This window comes from Schistocerca gregaria, chromosome 4, assembly GCF_023897955.1.
Source record: "Schistocerca gregaria isolate iqSchGreg1 chromosome 4, iqSchGreg1.2, whole genome shotgun sequence".
Taxonomy (NCBI): Eukaryota; Metazoa; Arthropoda; class Insecta; order Orthoptera; family Acrididae; genus Schistocerca; species Schistocerca gregaria.
Window position 1 is genome coordinate 80,332,909 of NC_064923.1, and position 18,585 is coordinate 80,351,493.

At 39.8% G+C, this 18,585-nt stretch overlaps 2 protein-coding genes across 2 annotated transcripts in view; one reads left to right on the forward strand and one right to left on the reverse strand.

Moving 5' to 3' along the window:
* The window catches only part of LOC126268219 (putative protein tag-52), a 139,173-nt gene extending 134,082 nt beyond the window's left edge, over window positions 1–5,091 (reverse strand). Inside the window, exons 1-2 of the mRNA XM_049973846.1 lie at window positions 4,757–5,091; window positions 4,234–4,364 (exon numbers count right to left, since the gene is read on the reverse strand). Coding sequence (XP_049829803.1) covers window positions 4,234–4,364; window positions 4,757–4,868 — 243 coding nt within the window. The 5' untranslated portion in view covers window positions 4,869–5,091. The remainder of the gene's footprint in view (window positions 1–4,233; window positions 4,365–4,756) is intronic.
* The window catches only part of LOC126268220 (aurora kinase A-A-like), a 45,069-nt gene continuing 31,564 nt past the window's right edge, over window positions 5,081–18,585 (forward strand). Inside the window, exons 1-4 of the mRNA XM_049973847.1 lie at window positions 5,081–5,448; window positions 6,057–6,248; window positions 6,328–6,462; window positions 6,571–6,729. Of these exons, the coding sequence (XP_049829804.1) occupies window positions 5,360–5,448; window positions 6,057–6,248; window positions 6,328–6,462; window positions 6,571–6,729 (575 nt within the window). The 5' untranslated portion in view covers window positions 5,081–5,359. The remainder of the gene's footprint in view (window positions 5,449–6,056; window positions 6,249–6,327; window positions 6,463–6,570; window positions 6,730–18,585) is intronic.

Here is an 18,585-nt window from a genome sequence, read left to right on the forward strand (position 1 = left end):
TGCCTGAGACGCATCTGTGTGTGAGTTGTGTTTGCTTAAGTGTGTGTGTGTGTGTGTGTGTGTGTGTGTGTGTGTGTGTGTGTGTGTCCTATTGTTGACAAACGCCTTAACCGGCGAAAGCTTTAATTGTGAGTCTTTATGTTGTGCCTATCTGCATCTCAGCATTTCCACTATATGATGAATAGCAACTTTCCTTTTCATAATATTGTTCCTTATTACAAGCGTTCACGAGTTGAAGGTGTAGTGTTAACTGCAAGTTCGATCTCAGTTTCCTCATCTACAAGCTTTCACCTTGTTTGCCACATCTGCCAACTGATTAGCTACCTTGTTCCCCAAACTGGTAGAAGTTAAGGATAGGATACAGGGTAATACACACGGTAAATAGGTGTGTAGACAGTTGGTTTTAGGTAAACAATGCAAGAGCAATAGGCAGGCAATGTGATTTGTTGTAATGCTCCATCCACAATCTGGAGTACAACATTGAGTAGATTACAAACTTACTTGTGTACAGGAAATCAAACAATGGAAACTCCAGGTAGGAATATCAACAAAGTATGAAGAGAGAGATTGCTATTTACGGTAAAGAAGACACATTAAGTTGCAGACAGGCATGATTAAAAGATACTCACATATAGCTTTCGGCTACCATCATGTGGGATGCAAGCAGCAATCTGGGCGGGGTGGGGAAGGGGAAGTGATAGTAGTGCAATGGTGGGAAGAGAGTGAACACTATCTGGTGGAGGGGGCAGGGACTAGACTGCCAACAGGCGCAGCATCAGGAGGTTGTGGGGCAGGCAGGTGATGAAAAAGGAACCAAAAAAGGAGAGGAGCAAGGAAAGATGGACAGATGTGTGGCCACAGGACTGCAAATAAACAGAGTGGGAGACAAGACAGGGAGGAGGAGATAGGACAGAGGGGGTGGAAACTGTTGGGCAGAAGTTGTGGGGACAGTGTGTTACGTAAATTGAGGCCAGGATAACTACGGGAGCAAGGAATGTATTGTACGGATAACTCCCATGTGCACAGTTCAGAAAAGCTGGTGGTGGAGGGAAGGATCCAGATGGCTCAGGTAGTGAGGGAGTGGCATAGGGATGGGCTAGGATGTTATTGAGATTGGGTGGATGATGGAGCACCACTTCAGGAGGGGTGGAAAGTACCTCGGGTAGGTAGGATGTTCGTCATTTCAGGGCATGATTATAGGTAATCAAATCCCTGGCGAAGGATGTGGTTCAGTTGGTCCATTCCAGGGTGGTACTGGGTGATGAAGGGGACACCTATTTGTGCCTGGTTTTTCGAGGTGGTAGGATGATTGGGGTTGTTAGGAAAAATGGCACAGGAGATCTGTTTGCGGACTCGGTCTGTGAGATAGTGCCTGTCTGTGAAGGCCTTGGTGAGACCCCCCCAACCTCCACAACGTCCCAGTCCATCCCTATGCCACTCCCAATCCCAACCCCTTACCACAAGGATCATATTCCAGTGGAAGACTCCAGTGCAAAACCTGCCCAATCCACCCAGGCAGCACTTAATATTCGAATCATGTCTCACATTTATCCTATCAATCACGAGCCATGCCACCTGCGAAAACAGCCATGTCATTTACCAGCTCTGCTGCAATCATTGCACAGTTTTGGTATGGCTGCCAACCAGCTGTCCACCAGGATAAACAGCCACTGCCAAAGTGCGGCCAAGGGAAAGTAGACCACGCTGCGGTGCAACATGCCCATCTGGATCCTTCCCTCCACCACCAGCTTTTCTGAGCTGCACAGGTGGGAGTCATCATTACAACAAATTCTCCACTCTCGTAATTATCCTGTACTCAATGTATGATGACATACTGTCCCCACACTCTCCACCCAACAGCTTCCACCCCTCTGTCCTATCATCCCCTCCCCAGACTCGTCTCCCACCTTATTTATTTGCAGCTCTGGCAATGCATCCACCTGTTTTTCCCTGCTCCTCTCCTTTCTTTGGTTGCTTTTTCACCACCTCCCTGCCCCACAACCTCCTGGCACTGCACCTGTTGACAGTCTAGTCCCTGCGTCCTCCACCAGACAGCATTCATCTCTCTCAATCTGTACACTACTATCCCTTTCTCACCCCCTCAAAGTTGCTGCTTGCATCCCACGTGGTGGTGCTTCATTCCGGCCCGAGATGCTTGAGTCAGTCAGAAATACTCCATGTCTTCCAAGTCAGAATGTTAGCATCAGGAAAAGCTTCAAGGCCACCATAATCTGCTTGATTTCCCCCATACAACAGCAAGTGTCAGCCAGATACTACCTCCAAACACTGCTTGTACATCACAGGTAAAATTGAGATGGAGTCCACGAAAAACATTCGGACCTCCAATCAACTGCTGTTTATTAACACACGCGCTTGTGTGTGTGTGTGTGTGTGTGTGTGTGTGTGTGTGTGTGTGTGTGTGCACGTCTCTCTTTACTGATAAAGGCTGTGGGTGAAAGCTGTATGTGAGCACCTTTTAATCGTGCCTGTCTGCAACGTTACTACATATACACGCCAACAAACACAAACAAAAACAAATATGACACAATATCAGCTCACTCCAAAAATAAAATGTAACTAACAGGAAAACTTCGGAAAATTGGGGTTTAGGGCGGACACAAGCTACAGATACAACAATAAAAAACACTGTACCATCACAAAACAAATAATATATAAAAAAAATTAAATTACAACACTCCACTACACCAACAAAACCACAGGAATTGGATATTTTCCTTGAGCTACATAGCTCAACTGCAGATATCGATACCAAAACCCAATACATACAATTCTTAAAGGTGGAACCAAAACCCCAACCACTCAATAATCCAAATACCCCATATTCACCACATCAATTTACACACAACTGACCTACCATAAATACATAGTAGGCTATACAAAACATCACAATGACTATAGAATAAAACCAAAAATAACTTTCCAACAAAAAGTCTCAGACAGTACCACCTAGGTTGTCCAACCCCCACCTCCCCCTGCCACCCGCCCCGCACACCACACACACAAACATACATACAAATGTGCATGTGGCACCACAGATACTCCAGATACACGTCCCTCGTCCAAGCTGCCAGAACTCTCATCGACCTCATGTTGTTGCCACAAACATGACACATAACGTCTGCAGAATCTGTATGTTCAGACATCATATCTCACCTTCCTCAGAACGTAACGATACAGTCTTGAACGTCACTGTCGTATCAATACCTAACCAAATAATAAGAAAATTAAACTTCTTTCCGAACAACAACGCCAAACTAATCAGATCTATTAAAAATGCCAAACACATATCCAAAAAAATCTTAATAACCCACTGAAAACACTTCCACAGGCCCATGTTACCACACCAATTATCAAAACTCAAAACCACGTTAGCACAATGACAACCAAAACTCAAATAAACCCAATATCACACAATAAACTCAGCACATCCACATCCACCACCAAAGGGCACGATCAAATAGCCTACAACAACATGGCATCTACAAACAGAATCAACTCAAAACCTTTGCATGATAGTAACATGATACACCACAACATTATGTTGAAGGTCAAAGTAGATGGGTGGAATCGAATGCTTTCGTTGGCAGTTTCTACTGTAAGCCTACTTTAGTCCAGTCAAAGTGTAGTGTGAAGCAGACAGGACCAACACCCCAGGTATCTACCATCTCCCTCATGCAGTGCTGATAAACATTAAGAGATAGCAACATTATACCATTCCTGATTTGCAACAATGATAATGCCAGACCTGGCCTGCAGCTTTAATAAAGACTTAAATATTTCATATAAAATGAAACACCCTTTCGCTATAATTATTCAGACATAACATTACACTTCGATATGACAGAGCAACAATAATAGCACTTTGTACTGGTATTTAAAGAACAGAAAGAATTAGTCACTATCTGACATGAGGATTTCTGACTAACTGATATAGACCCAAGGAACTGAGAAAGACAGTCAACAAACAGTAAGTCAGTCAGTCATCTGCTGGCACGATTGTGTATAACAAACTAGAGGTGTCTTCACCAATCCTTATCACAGCTGTGTTTATCACTAGTAAGTTATGTAGATTGTTTATGGTAATATTAAAAATATGTAGCATAGGGCCTATAATCAAATATATATTGAGAAAATGCGTTCATCGTGATCAAGAGCTATCGAACAGTAGACCGATCTCATCCGCCGCAACCCAAGTGCGACTAGTGCAGTTACCTTCATCACAGTCTCCAGGCTTCGCAGGTAGCTAACCTCCGACGTCAGAATTTCTTGAATTGCTTTATTTCGTAAAGAAATTCGTTTCTCTTCGTCAGATGTTCGTTTCACGCCGTCAAGATCAGACAAAACTAAATGCGTTTAACAAAAAGAAACAAGGAATTTCAGTAAAAAAAGTGATTAGAATTTCACCGAAAACTATAGATTTAATGTACAATATCTGATGCGATTTTTGTATTACAAAATTAGAGTTTTAGCAAAGGAAATGAGTAAATTGGAGCTGGTAATTTGCATGTCATGTAGGCTACTTGTGAGTCAAGCATAGGAGTACTAAAACCGATGTCTTGTTGTAAATTTTTGATCATATTGACAAAAGTCTACATAAAAACAAAGAAAAATTTTCACCGAATGGATATGTAACTGCATCACCGTTAGACGATGAAAATATTTTGGCAAAACCCACGATTAAAAGTTTTCTGTTGCGAAAAAATTCTAAGACCAGTAATAGAAACGTAATTATTACCTTTCAGTCTAGTTCTAGTTGTAAGTATATTACGCTCTTGTATGACGTTCCGCAATTCTGCGCTAAGAGTAAGCTGGTTCTGCGGTGTGAAGTGAACGGAGAAATCCATCATATCTTTTTACTCGTAGATTGGAGAACTCTTAACGAAAGACTTGGCGTAAAAAATTTCTTAAATGGTTCTACAATAAACAATATGAGAACCTGCCGTTACACAATAGTCATAACACCAAAACACGCAAATACAAAAACCGCTGTCAACCTGCCCACCAATAACCTCATGGTTTCACTTAGAGCCAATCAGGCTTGCGAAAACAAATGACTGCTACAACGAAGTTCCAATAGAAAACAAGCACACCTTCCTTTTAAATGCATCTGATTTTAAAACGGTTTTCGGTCAGGTGTTTTTGGAATGTTGAAGTACTTCGTAGTGTGACAAGTAAGGAGTGAGACGACGCAAGATATTCAACAGGTTGCACAGAAGTAAGCCAATTGTGCAAAAGAGTCCTTGCTTGAAGTCAAAAGACTTGTGAGCTAAGAAGATCCATAATTAGGAAGCGATTTCTTCACCACGTTATGAAGAGATAGTATATTTTAAAGGAAAACATGGAGAGGACAGCTGGAATGTCTGCTCGTAATGCACCAAATGTTGGTCTTAGAACAGAAGGAGCAGCAAAAGATGCGCGGTCCAGTAGGTAAGCTATCTTTTTCAGAGAGAGACTCCACTTAGGCCTACTAGGTTTTTCATAAACAATGAATTGAGTATTTATGTAATGAGTGATGATCAACGTTTACGCTGGTGTTTAAGTGTTTCAGCAGAACTTTTTGATCCCCATTAGTAACGGCCTAAAAAAAATTCTGTATTTCTTAATTTATTCTGTATACCGCCATATACACCTGTTACTTTGTGAATTTTTTCAGGCTTGGTTAGAAGTAGCAAAATTTGTACGCAATTTTTTTCATCGTGTTTTTGGTAACAGACTTCATTTACCGATTTCTTCCTCTTTCCATCGAGAATTGGTGCGTACTATTGATGGCACATGAATAATTTTGTCATTCTTATTAGTAAGTGCAGAAAACTTGGTTGTCTGTGCTAGCAAAAGTGCTGTAATCACATGAAATGTCATATTACATTGACCTTTTCTTACAATGTAATAAAAATTTAGAAGAATTGTAAAACTGACAGTTATTCGTCTTTTTAGTTTAGAAAATTACACACTTTGGACTACCCTCCCTCCAGTAGATACTTGGTGAAACTAGTCATAAAGTAAATTATCTATCAAATAATAAAATTGAATTTCAGCAAGACCTGGACATTGTCTGATTTTGAAATTGGAAGAGCACTGGGAAAAGGAAAGTTTGGAAATGTTTATCTTGCTAGGGAAAGAAGTTCAAAATATGTAATTGCGCTCAAGGTTCTGTTCAAATCTCAGCTGGTTAGTGCAAATGTTGAGCACCAGCTAAGAAGAGAAATTGAAATACAGTCACACTTGAGGTAAGTTTAAGGATGTGATGATCATACACTAAATTTTCGATGTTAAGTTACATTTGTTAATGTTTCTGAAAATTTTTAGGCATCCGAACATTTTGAAACTATATGGTTATTTTCATGATGAAGCAAGAGTATACCTTATTTTGGAGTATGCTCCTAAAGGAGAACTTTTCAAGGAGATAAAATCACAGCCACAACAAAGACTGGACGAAGTAAGGTAAGCTTCATTACAATGCTAAAGTATACAGATTTAGATTATTTTCCAAAAATTGATATTCAGAGTTTTGTACCGCAATATTTTCTCAGAATAAAAAAATTGTTACAGAACAGCTACCTACATATCACAATTGGCTGACGCTCTACTCTACTGCCATAATAAAAAGGTAATTCACAGGGACATCAAACCAGAAAACTTACTTATTGGCAGTAAAGGTGAATTGAAAATTGCAGACTTTGGCTGGTCAGTCCACTCACCTCAGTCAAGGTGTGTACAGCTGAAGACTCATAATTGGTATATACTTTTAGGTGAATACAGTGTATTGTTAACTAACTAATGTAAAACTGATTTGATTTTTCTCTTGGTAAGAGGCACGTCTGGATTTTGGCATTCACTCTGCAAACATTTGTACATCATGTGTTACCACTTCGATGCTTATTGTTAAGATCAGGCACTGTGAGTGCAGCCAAATAGGTCAGGCTTCAAAATTAACTAGTCACCTAATATAAATTCTGTAACTCTTTAGAGAATCATTAAGAAATGGTTTAAGAAACATAATACAGTTGCTGGTTCCATGTCGATAAAATGTTAAAACTGAAAAATTTATATTTGAGGCATTCAGCAGGCAGGCACATAAGAGTTAATATTGCCAAGCTTTCAGGCACTGTACCACTTTTCGAACTAATGCAAAATGTGCATTTGCCAAAGTAACACTTTTGCATTTTCCAGTAATTAAATTATGTAGAAGTGTTGAGATATAGTGTTTTTAATTCAGAGATCTGAAATGAATCCACACTCTAGCCAGACACTTAATCTACCTTCTGGGATGGGGAGGCAGTCTGGTCCTGATTCAGTTCTGCCTGGTGGAATACTGATGAGGACCAGTGTGCTGGCCAACTTGGATGTGGTTTTTAGGTGGTGTCCCACATTCCAATACGCGAATAACAGGCTGGTACGCAAGTCCCACTTTGAATATGTGCTACACAAACATTTAGAAAAGTTTCTTGTCTTGCACATAGAATTCACTCTAGACACACAGGTCGAGTACACTGATTCCTCCTCGCTGGTGAATAAGAGACTGTTTCCTGTAAATGTTTTCAGTAGCTAATTATCGGTGTAGTTCAATGCTTAAATAATTAGCACATTTTGCTGTAGGTATATACAGAGCTTGCACTAGCACTCTAGGTTTTGCACTAGCACTCTAGATTTTGCACATGGGTTTTGATAAGAGTGGTGTATGTATGGGCAAACATGCAGTGACATAATTATCGACTACTTATACTTCCTGTGTTGACTAATGATCATGACTGAAACATGGTAACATGCACATGTGACAGAACTTCGAAAAGTTTGACTCGCACAGAACGGACAAAAATTCTATCTGCAATACATATTTTAAAGTGATAAGACCCATTTCTGCTGAGGGTCTGAAATTTTTGTAGGGAGAATGATGGCAATGGGGAAAGAGTGAAGACTGAACTCGTTTTTCAGTGATTTGTCACCTTTGGTACTTGACTGCAGGCAATAACCATGCCATTGTGTTCCACTTTTTATATACTTTCAAATAAGACAGTAATAAACTCCTCCAAATCTCATCAGTGACTCACAACCATATTTCCTCTTAGAGATCAATGTTTAATGCTGTGGAATTCCCACAGTATGGGATTACTGAAAATCCCAAGTAGGAAGCCTTGCCTTAAGTTATAAAATGAAAAATTTAACACTGCAACTGGATTGTTTATTGCATCTGGCCTCTTAGTGTGCCCTTCAGCCTTCACTGGTGCTTCAGACTAGAAATCTCTTCCATATATTGATCCATTTGTCAGAGAGAACATTATTTGAATGATAACAAAAAAAAACTGTGTAATGGGTATGTTCAAAAAAAAAAAATTCCAGAACATTCATAATTTTGCACCAATGGTGCGTTGGAGCGAAATGCGGTTGGCATTCCTGCACACACTTAAGTTTAATGAGTAACCACTGGAAGTTATATATTGATTAGAATGTTATCTGTCACTGTTAACGAATTTTGAGATGGCAATGTTAGAGGAAAAAAGCACCTGTGTTAAATTGTCTGACTCGAGAAAACCTTCACTAGGGTTGCCACAAGTTCTGGAAATTGGGGAAATCATTGAATATCAGGGAAATATGAACAAAACACTGGAAAAATCTTGTTTTCTTCTCTGTAAGTGAAATGGTTTGTTTACTGAGATGTCGTGCATTGTCACTAGCTGTGTGCATCAGAGTATTCAGAATTCCTGCTGCTTCTCCCCTTCCTACCACTCCCTCAGCTTGAAGTCAGTGCTACCACCACTCGCCGCCACCAGCCTAGCAGCTGCCAACGAGAGGCAGGGAGGTGTGAGGAATGGTGTGTTTGGATCTGGTTCTCAGAGATTGACGCAGCGTGTGTGCATTAGTTGTCAGAGGTCAGTGATTTTGTGTGTGGGCGCACTATAGTTTTTTGACAAAGGCTAAAGCCGAAAATTTAGTTTAGAGTCTTTTCTAGGTGCCTATCTGTGACGCAGTGTCCATCTGTACAGCGAGTTGCTACCTATCATCATTTAGTATTGATTCTCAGAGTATTTGCGAAAATGATCTGTTGCGTGGATTGATCAATGCACTCTCATTTCATCAACATGCTGTCCGTGGCATGTGAACAGCTGGTTACAAGAGTGAACTTCCATGACAGGCTAAAACCAGTGGCCATTTCTGCAGATATCTGTAACAGATCATGTTTGCTGATCTCAAGCCCATCATTTCTCACTGATGTGCAAGGCCTTTTCTGTTGGATCTAGTCTCACCGATCTGCCTGCAGGCCGGGTCTGTGTGTGGCATGATGCGGTCCAGATTTTTGTGGTTTATCTGAGAATCCAGGATGGCGGTGCTCCTTGGCAGGCCAGGGGTCACAGGTGATGGATTTCAGGAACTGCGACTGTTTCACTAGAAGTACATTGTACAGTGCAGCATTTTATACACCTTTTATTTATTCTAGTGCATTTCTGCACCTTGAAAATAATTTATATATTAGAAGGTATGGATGATAAGAAGAAAATTGTGGAAGTCATTGGTAGTTTGTACGCTATGTACTTACATATTGCTCGAGAGGAAAATCACGCAATACCTGTAAAGCAATAGAATTAACAAGGAGGGTAATAACTGACAAAGAGCATAATACAATAATGATTTTATTGGTGGTCACCTATAGTGTTGGTTTGCACAACTCTTCCCTGGCTTACACACTTATTTAAAAAGGTCTACCTTTTTTCTTAGGTTATTTCTGTAATTGGTGAAGGTATTTTAAATCTATCTTGTGACTCAAAGGAAATGCATATTTTTGTCACCAAATGTGTTTAATTTTATTGAAATAAAATGTCGTCTTAATGAGACAAATATAGCATCTGAATTGCTTTCTCCAAATAAAAACAGTTCATTCCAAAATGTGTTGATGTTAGCATTTAAGATTTTTTGCTTAAATGGGGGAGAAATACAGGAGTCCTTACCTTTTTCTTTGTCAGCTTGTCATTACGTACACTTGAGATCTCAAAATTTGTCAGGAAAAAATGCTACAACTTGTCTGAAAATTGGGGAAATATCGGAGAATTTCCCCTGGGAAAACTTGTGCCAACCCTGTTTTCAGAAACACACCAAATGATAGAAGCCTACGGTGATGAATGTCTAAGCTGTACTCTGTATTATGATTGCTTCACACTGTTTAAAAATAACCGGACAGAAGTTAATGATGACCCTTGATCAGGACGCCCTTTGTCTAGTAACAACACTCGTGTTGGGAATGTCAATGAAATTGTGCATGCCAATCGACGACTGTCAGACATGTTGCAGAAGAATGTAACATTCCAGTTGGATCGTGTCATGAAATCTTGTGACAGCACCTTGGAATGCATTATCTTGCTGTAAAGTGGGTCCCACAGCTCATGCATCAAGACCAGACAGACAGAGACCTTCGTTTCACAATATGTGAAGAGCTTTTGGATTGCAGAAATGAGAACGAGGTGTTCCTTCAGAGAATCCTAGCTGGTGATGAGATGGGGGGGTCTATGGTTATGATGTTGAGGCCAAGGTTCAATCTTCTCAAAGGGTTGGGAATGGTTCTCGGAGTCATGTGAGAATAAGGGGTATGTAACAATAACATGAAGTTGTAAAATAAGAGTGGGACATTCCAAACTTTAATGCGTCCCTCTGAGTCCTGTGCAGTTTCACAGGAAGAGCTGTATGGTGCATTTTTCTTTGTCGAGAATACTGTTACAGGAAACACACATCTCGATATGCTTAAGAACTTTCTTGTCGCACAGTTGGAGACTGATTCGAATGCTTCCATGTCTCCGCAGTATCCTTTCTTTCAGGAGTGCTAGTTCTGCAAGGTTTGCAGGAAAACTTCTGTAAAGTTTGGAAGGTAGGAGACGAGATACTGGCAGAAGTAATGCTGTGAGTACCGGACGTGAGTCGTGCTTCGTGCTTCGGTAGCTCATTGGTAGAGCACTTGCCGACGAAAGGCAAAGGTCCCGAGTTCGAGTCTCGATCGGGCACACAGTTTTAATCTGTTAGGAAGTTTGATTCGAATGACTTCATTTATGAACAGGATGGGGCACCATCACATTGGCTTCTGGAAGTGTAAGAATTTTTAAATCGAAGGATTACTGAATTATGGATTGGTTGCACTGGACCAAAGGATTCAGCCATACATTACTGACCTCCAAGGTTACTGGACCTGACTACATGATTATTTGTTGTTGGGGGTTATAAAAGACTGTTTATGTGCCTCCATTAGCAACAACAATGGATGAACTGATACTTCGCATAACAGCAGCTGCAGTGGGGGAACAATTTGAATACCACATTGTCATATGCCATGCCTCCAAAGGGGGCCATATTAAACACCTATGAAAAGGTATGAAAAAATTGAGTTTCCTGTTCATCAAAAAACAAAATTCATTGTATATGTTTACTAGTGTCAGAAATATAGATGTGCCAAATTGGATGATTCTTTTCGCTACAGCCTGTGGAATAAACCAACTGGTAGACCAATCAGCGGCTGTCCTATGATCAGGATGTAAAATATTGGCTGCCAGTTATAGTACAGTGGTAATCTTGAGATGAAAAACCAATAACTAGGAACCAGTTGAGTGCAAGGCTCGTATGAAAGTGCTGTGCTAGCATGTTATGATAGAAAATATATTAGCTGCTAATGACTCGCAATATGCATCAGGTGGGTGACAGAAAAGGAGTTCTGGAAGGTGCAGAGAGCAACCTTCAATGGGATGTAGGTATTAAAATTCACAAGAGTCATTCCATGTCAAATCAACACACCTATTTTACCTCAGCCTTAGATTTTGCTGAAAGTTGGTATACTTATAGTGGGCATCGAGACTACGAAAAATACCAAATTCAATTTATCTCAAACCCTTCCTGAAATATGGCTATGTAAACTTTTCAAAAACCAGCCAAAAATGTGTGTAAGGACTTTTTTAAAATTGTCCTAGGAGCTGCCCCAATTGAGCTAGAGAACTGGGAAAGGTGTAATTTTGCAGCATTTTGTATGCTCTTTCCAGGGATATACAACAAAACATAGCTTCTAATTAATAACCTTTCTCAAAATACTAATTAATATTTTGATTTTATTTTTTTTTACAAAAAGTACATAATTGAAAATTTTCAAAATATCTCCATAACTACTTCATACTATTGTAAATCACATGGCAAAATATAAATCTGGGATGATGACGGGTTCATCGTATTAAAAAAAAAAAAAAAAAAAAAAAAACCCGGACTCGTGTTTTTCACTAACGGCCCTAGTTTGACCAAATTGACCTTTAACAAACAGGCATTTCTGTAAAATATACTGAGAGGTAAGTAAAAAAGTATTAGAAATATCAAAACATCACCTTGTTAAACCAAAACTAACCAGCATATTTTATAATTAAGTTGATTGCTTATTTTAATTTCATAAAACTTCACTAACAGTATATAACAAAAACAAGAAATTGAGCATTTAACTACAAACTGAAATTAAGTATGAATAGCCGGCCGCGGTGGTCTAGAGGTTCAGGCGCTCAGTCCGGAACCGCGTGACTGCTACGGTCGCAGGTTCGAATCCTGCCTTGGGCATGGACGTGTGTGATGTCCTTAGGTTAGTTAGGTTTAATTAGTTCTAAGTTCTAGGGGACTGATGACCACAGATGTTAAGTCCCATAGTGCTCAGAGCCATTTGAACCATTTTTAAGTATGATTAAGTACAAGTCTTTACATAATAGTTCTGGTCCATGAAGTTTGAAATGGAACGATTAAACAAATTAAATACATAATGCTTGTTTTTGAGTAACAGGTATCTGTACATAGCTAAATTTAACACAATGGGTACTAACAATAATTTTGAAACAACTTTCTATAAAATACACATTAACACTAACCTGAGACAAAAATTGTTTAGAGTTGAAAGCAGTTTCCCAATAAATTGTCTTGGAACTTCACATATTACATTTTAATAAAGCTGTAACTACATTGAAAAATACACTAGAGCCCATCAGTGATGAGTGTTGTAGAAGAATCTTCTGGATCAGAGATAATCATCAAAGACAAAGATCCTGACTTCACTCCAACTTCAGTAGCTGTTAAAACATTTAACACAACACTTCAAGAACTAGGTGAGTCCCAAATTGACAGGAGAAAACTAACATCTAGGCATTACACCTAATCAAAAGTGAAGAAAATCTCATCAATGACACGTAAACTTTTGTTGCTCCTGAAACTTCTTCGTCAGATACTGATACTGATGAAGCCATTCTTGAAAATCTTAAAATAAACTTTAAAAATTCTATAAGTAGAGGAAAAAACTAATGATTCTTAAAAGATTACCTGAAAAGTGGAGTGTCGGGAAAGAGGGAATTGAATGCTCCTAATTACATTGTTTTTGAAAAGTTTACATGACCATATTTCAGGAATGGTTTGATGTAAAAAATTGAAATTTGATATTTTTCTTAGTTCCTTAATATACCAACTTCCAGCAAAATCTAAGAGGGTGAGGTAAAATTTTTATTTAAAGTGTGCTGATTTGACATGGAATGACTCAAAATGGACATTGTCAGCTTTCCAGAAATGTTGAAAATGGACCATTAACTTGCACCATGAGCACAGATTGAAAAATGGCGCGCCAAAGTGATAAAAGGTTTGCGGCATCAAGAGCAAAGACAAGACGAATTCCTTGGGAGTTAAAAACTGTGCAGGGCATTCAGCTAGGTATCCAAACTTAAAGAATGCATACAGAAACACATTGGTGTAATGTAGTGATGACAACTGTTGGAATGTGATAGCATGCAGTCGTGGAGATTATTGAGAAAGTGGCTACCTTTAAGATAGTGCAATAGTGTTGTACAGGCACAGAAAGACATTGAGGGTGAATTGCCCCTTGGTTCAAAGTGGTATAGGTTGTGCTGCACACTTTTTCCAGAATGGACAGTTTGCGCTAAAAGAGTATGATTTTTATATGTGGACCAGGAATGGAGGAAAAGAGTTACATTGATTGGCTGTTGGCCAAAAGCAGTACTCATACCACAGTTAAAATTCTTACACACATTTTCCACTCTTGCTTGCTGTGATGTAAATATTGCCTACTGTTATTCCCAAAACATGCATATGAAAATCATAGGAGCAGAGCACCTCCATTTTTTGCAGCACAATAAATTACATGCCAGCCAAATTACTATCCAGATTAACAGTTGGCATAATTGTATACAAATGTGTGAATGCATTGATGTTAGTTGACATTGATAAAACTCTCATGGTACCTCCTATTTCCAGGGTTCCTTGTGTATGTTTTTCCCCTTCAAATACAGATTCTTGGGAGCTTTAAAAAAAAAAAAAAATCCTTACTGAATGATGGGATAAGCACATTTCTAACCTACAAATTTTTGGGTCGATTCCACAGTGTGCTATGCTTTGTTTGAAATGAAATTTCGCTGTCTTATGTCTTCAAATGCTGTTGCACTGTTTGAAATTATGGAACCATCCATTGCTTTCCTGGAAACTACTGCAATCTGTCATGAACAATTCATTGTGCGTAATGTGATAGAGCACTATCGTGTACAGTATGGTTTGTACTGAGCATCCTTGAAATGCACAAACACCAGTTTTTGTAACAAGTGTGCCTTGTTGTCCTTTGTATATTTGTAGTTTCTATTAAGCAGTTCATTTTGAGTAGACTTATTTGAAGTCTGTTTATAATTGTTTTATTTGGTATCCTGCAGATGATCTTCCATGTACCTGCTCCTTGGGCAATGGTTGTCCTTTACTAGATTTCACTATTGTGGCTCCCCGTCCGAGGAGAAAGGTGAACTACATGGTTTGACATCTGGTTCAATATTAGTTTCACTTGTTAAGCATGTACTGTCATCTTTGTACTCCTCATGTACATTGTCCACACAGTAGTGTGTTTAAAACACTACTCATTCTACTGACTCGCCTTGCAGAAATGCTAAATTGTTTTGTCACTTTGCAAAATTCCTTCTGGGTTCCCTTCTGACAAAATGACTTTGGCAATAGTTGTTAGGGATAGCCAGTATTGTGGTTTCATGATAGACAATATGTGGACGTGTCAAATGCTATAAATTGTGTGTGTGTGTGTGTGTGTGTGTGTGTGTGTGTGTGTGTGTGTGTGTGTGTGTGTGTGTGTGTGTGTGTGTGTGTTTTGTCCTGGAGAGATGTGGGTCTGATAAATCTCTTCAAACCATTTTCCAGTAGTTACTGGAGTGTCGCCTTAATGAGCTGTGTAGGAAAGACGCTGTAGTGAATGGTTAAGTTACCTGGTTAGGTTGTTAGGGACCAGGCAACTCCATAGCCATTCTGGAGATTTTGGTCCATCATAGGCAACCTTACCCTCGTAGACATGGCTATTCAGCAGACTTCCCTAAAAAAAAAAAAAAATCACTATATCAGTATATTATTTGATATCAGGAAGGCTTAAGACACCACTCAGATGTTAAATATTCTCGTGAAACTACAATAATAGGGCTTTTGTGGCCACCTCCCTATTTTCATATGATCCTTCCTGTCTAAGTGCTTTTTTAGGTGTAGATTTGATGTGCTGTCAGATTGTTTTGAGCAGGAGAATGGTGTTCCTCGGGGAAGTGTTTAAAGTGTTACCCTCTTTTCCATAGCCATAAACAGCATCACATCTATGGTACAGAATCTTGTACGGTGCTCTTTATGGATAATTTTGTTGTTTTCTGTTCCTCCTCCAGTGTTGCAACAGCAGCCTGTCAGTTTCAAATTAAGGTGCAGAGATGTGTGGGTCATTCATTCTTGTATTTTTAATTTACTTGACTTGCCTGTGAGGGATATCATTCTACATTTTAAAGACTCAATGAGGTTTTTGGTCCACTATGAGGGGATCAGGTTGGCACAAGTGCTTACAGGACCAGCTCCACACCCAGTGTCTGTGCTGACGATCAACAATGCTGTTTAGGATCATTGTGTGGTATGTGCTGGAGTCACTTGGTATGGAGCACTTACAACCCCAAATCCAGGACTTTAACTGCCTGCGACCATGATTACTGCACAGGTCAATTATAATTTTAGATATAGCCAGTACAGGAAAGGTTGCACTTCTGCATGTGTTTTAATTAATTTTGTGCAATTTAATTGAGCTCCACAGTGCTGGAACTGTCATTGTGGATGGGTCAAAATGGGGGGGGGGGGGGGGGGGGCGCGACTGTTGGTTGCTGTTTAGTTTTCCGTGACCATGTTCTCAGTCAGACTGCCTCGAGACTTTGCTGTCTTAGACATGGACAGATTGGTCTTTGACATAGAAAAGTATGCAATCTTGTGGGCACTGGAGCAGATGAGTGTGCTTCCTGTGCCAAATTTGTTGTTTGTTCAAATTATCTGAGTGCCCTTCACTTTGTACAGTGCTTACCTGTAGCAGATAATGTAGCCCAGAATATCCAGGGCACTGTCCTTCAACTAAAACAGCTTGGGAAGGAAGTGTCATTCTGCTGGGTACCAAGACACATAGGTACTGCCGGAAATGAAAGGGTGGATGTAGGAGCCAAAGAGGCATGTAAAGACACTCTGCTATTTCAGTGTGCTCTCCCCCTGCATACTATAACCTCGCTGTTCAGGTAGTCGTGTGTCAATGTGAAGAAGAGTGGCTGGAACTGACTGATAAGCTGCATCTAGTAAAGCCTGTTGTGGGGCCGTGGCATACCTACCTTTGGCCAGAAAGCCGGGATGAGATTCTGCTTTTTCTTCTCCTCATAGGTCACAGTCCTCTGATGCAAGGCTTCTTGCTGCAGTGAGAGGGTCATCCAATGTGTGGTGCTTGTGGCATATAGCTAACAGCATGCTTCATTTAACTAGTTTTATTTTCGGATCAGGGCAGTGGCATATTTGCCCTCAGTTTTAGGTGACATTGAAACGAATATGGTTAGTTTTAAGATTTTGTGATCTGTCCAACTTGTTTCCAAAACTTTTAGAGAGAGGTTCTTAATGTGTGAACAGGGTGACTCACACCTGTGTTTTTTTTGTATTTGGTTTGCCAGTCACATTTCCTTGCACTTTTCTTTTATTACTTCTGTCATTTTACTTTGATTTTAAACCCAGCAATGGCGCCTTTCGGCCTTCTCTGTTGTATTAAGGCCTACAAGAGTGTGTGTGGATCACTGCAAGTGGGGTGGCAGTGAGTGAAGAAGTCTCATTTTATAGACTTCATTATTGTGTGATAACAAGTTTTTACATTTTAACCATTTTAATTTCTTTTAATATATGTAAGGGTGCTGATAACCTCAGTCAGGCAGTCATAAGTTCAAAACGCGCTCTTCTCCTGACATCAAACCAGTTCTTTATAAGGTACTTCGGTTTATCCAAAGGCCCCCTTTACTTTCTTATAGGCCTTTGAATAGTCTTGCATGGTTCTATAGCCACGCATTTCTCATCTAGCCATATTTGCTTCACCAGTTTACAGTTCCTGTCAGTCAATTTTTAGAAGTGTGTAGACCCTTTTTCTTGCTTCATTTGTTGCAGTTTTTGATTTGGGTTTATTGTCTCGTGCGTTAAGCAAGAATTTCACTGGACTTTGTATTTTTTACCTATTCGTCATCTGCTGCCTTCGCTATTTCATCTCCCAAAGTTACCAATTCATCGTCTCCTGCAGTCTTTCCCCGTGTGGTGATCAATTGTTGTCTAGTGCTGTTTCCGAAGCTCTAAAGAACCTCTCCCCTCCCTCCCCCCCCCTCCCCCTTTTTATTTTGTACTCTGTTTGACAACTGTATAATCAACGTGAAAGGATGGAGCCTTCCTCAATGATTCTTCAACCAGGTGTTAACTATGATTAAATTATTCTTTGTGCATAAGTCTACCAGTTGACTTCCCCTTTCATTCGTATCCCCCAGTCCATGTTCTCATACTACTTTCCTTTCTCATCCTTTTCATGCTATCAAATTTTAGTTTCCCATAACAATTAAATTACTGTCTCCTGCACCTATCTAAATAATCTTTTTACATAGAGTAACATGCATTATTATTTTTTCATTTGAAGACGTACTTGGATGATTAACCTGTGCTGCTGTATTAGATGTTAGCTTTGTACCTATCTTGGCCATTATATATTAGTCATGATATTTATAGTAGCTTCCAAGCATTCTTATTTTCGCATTCATTATTAGACCACTTCCTGCATTACCTGTATTTGATTTTATGTTCATAACCTATACCAACATGACCAGAAATCCCATTCTTCCTGCCACTGCACTTCATAAATTCCCACTATATCTAACTTCAACCTACCCACTTCCCAGTTTCAATTCTCTAATCTGTATCCCCAATTAAGGGCTCTCTAACATACTAAGCTCAGACCCCGAGAACACCAGTTAGTTTTGCTGCTTCTCATAAAAATGTCATCCTGAACAGTCCCATGCTGCAGGCCTGAACGGAGAGATCGATCGGTACTGTTCAGCTAGCTCAGTGCTTTGAATGGTTAGCTCTTGCTGATACACACTTGAGTGACCATTTTCCAAGTGTCCTTAGATTGCAGCCACAACTGCCATCTATGTGCCCAAGACGCTGCTGGAAGTTTGCCCAAGCTGATTGTACACTTTTAGTCTCTAGCGACATTCG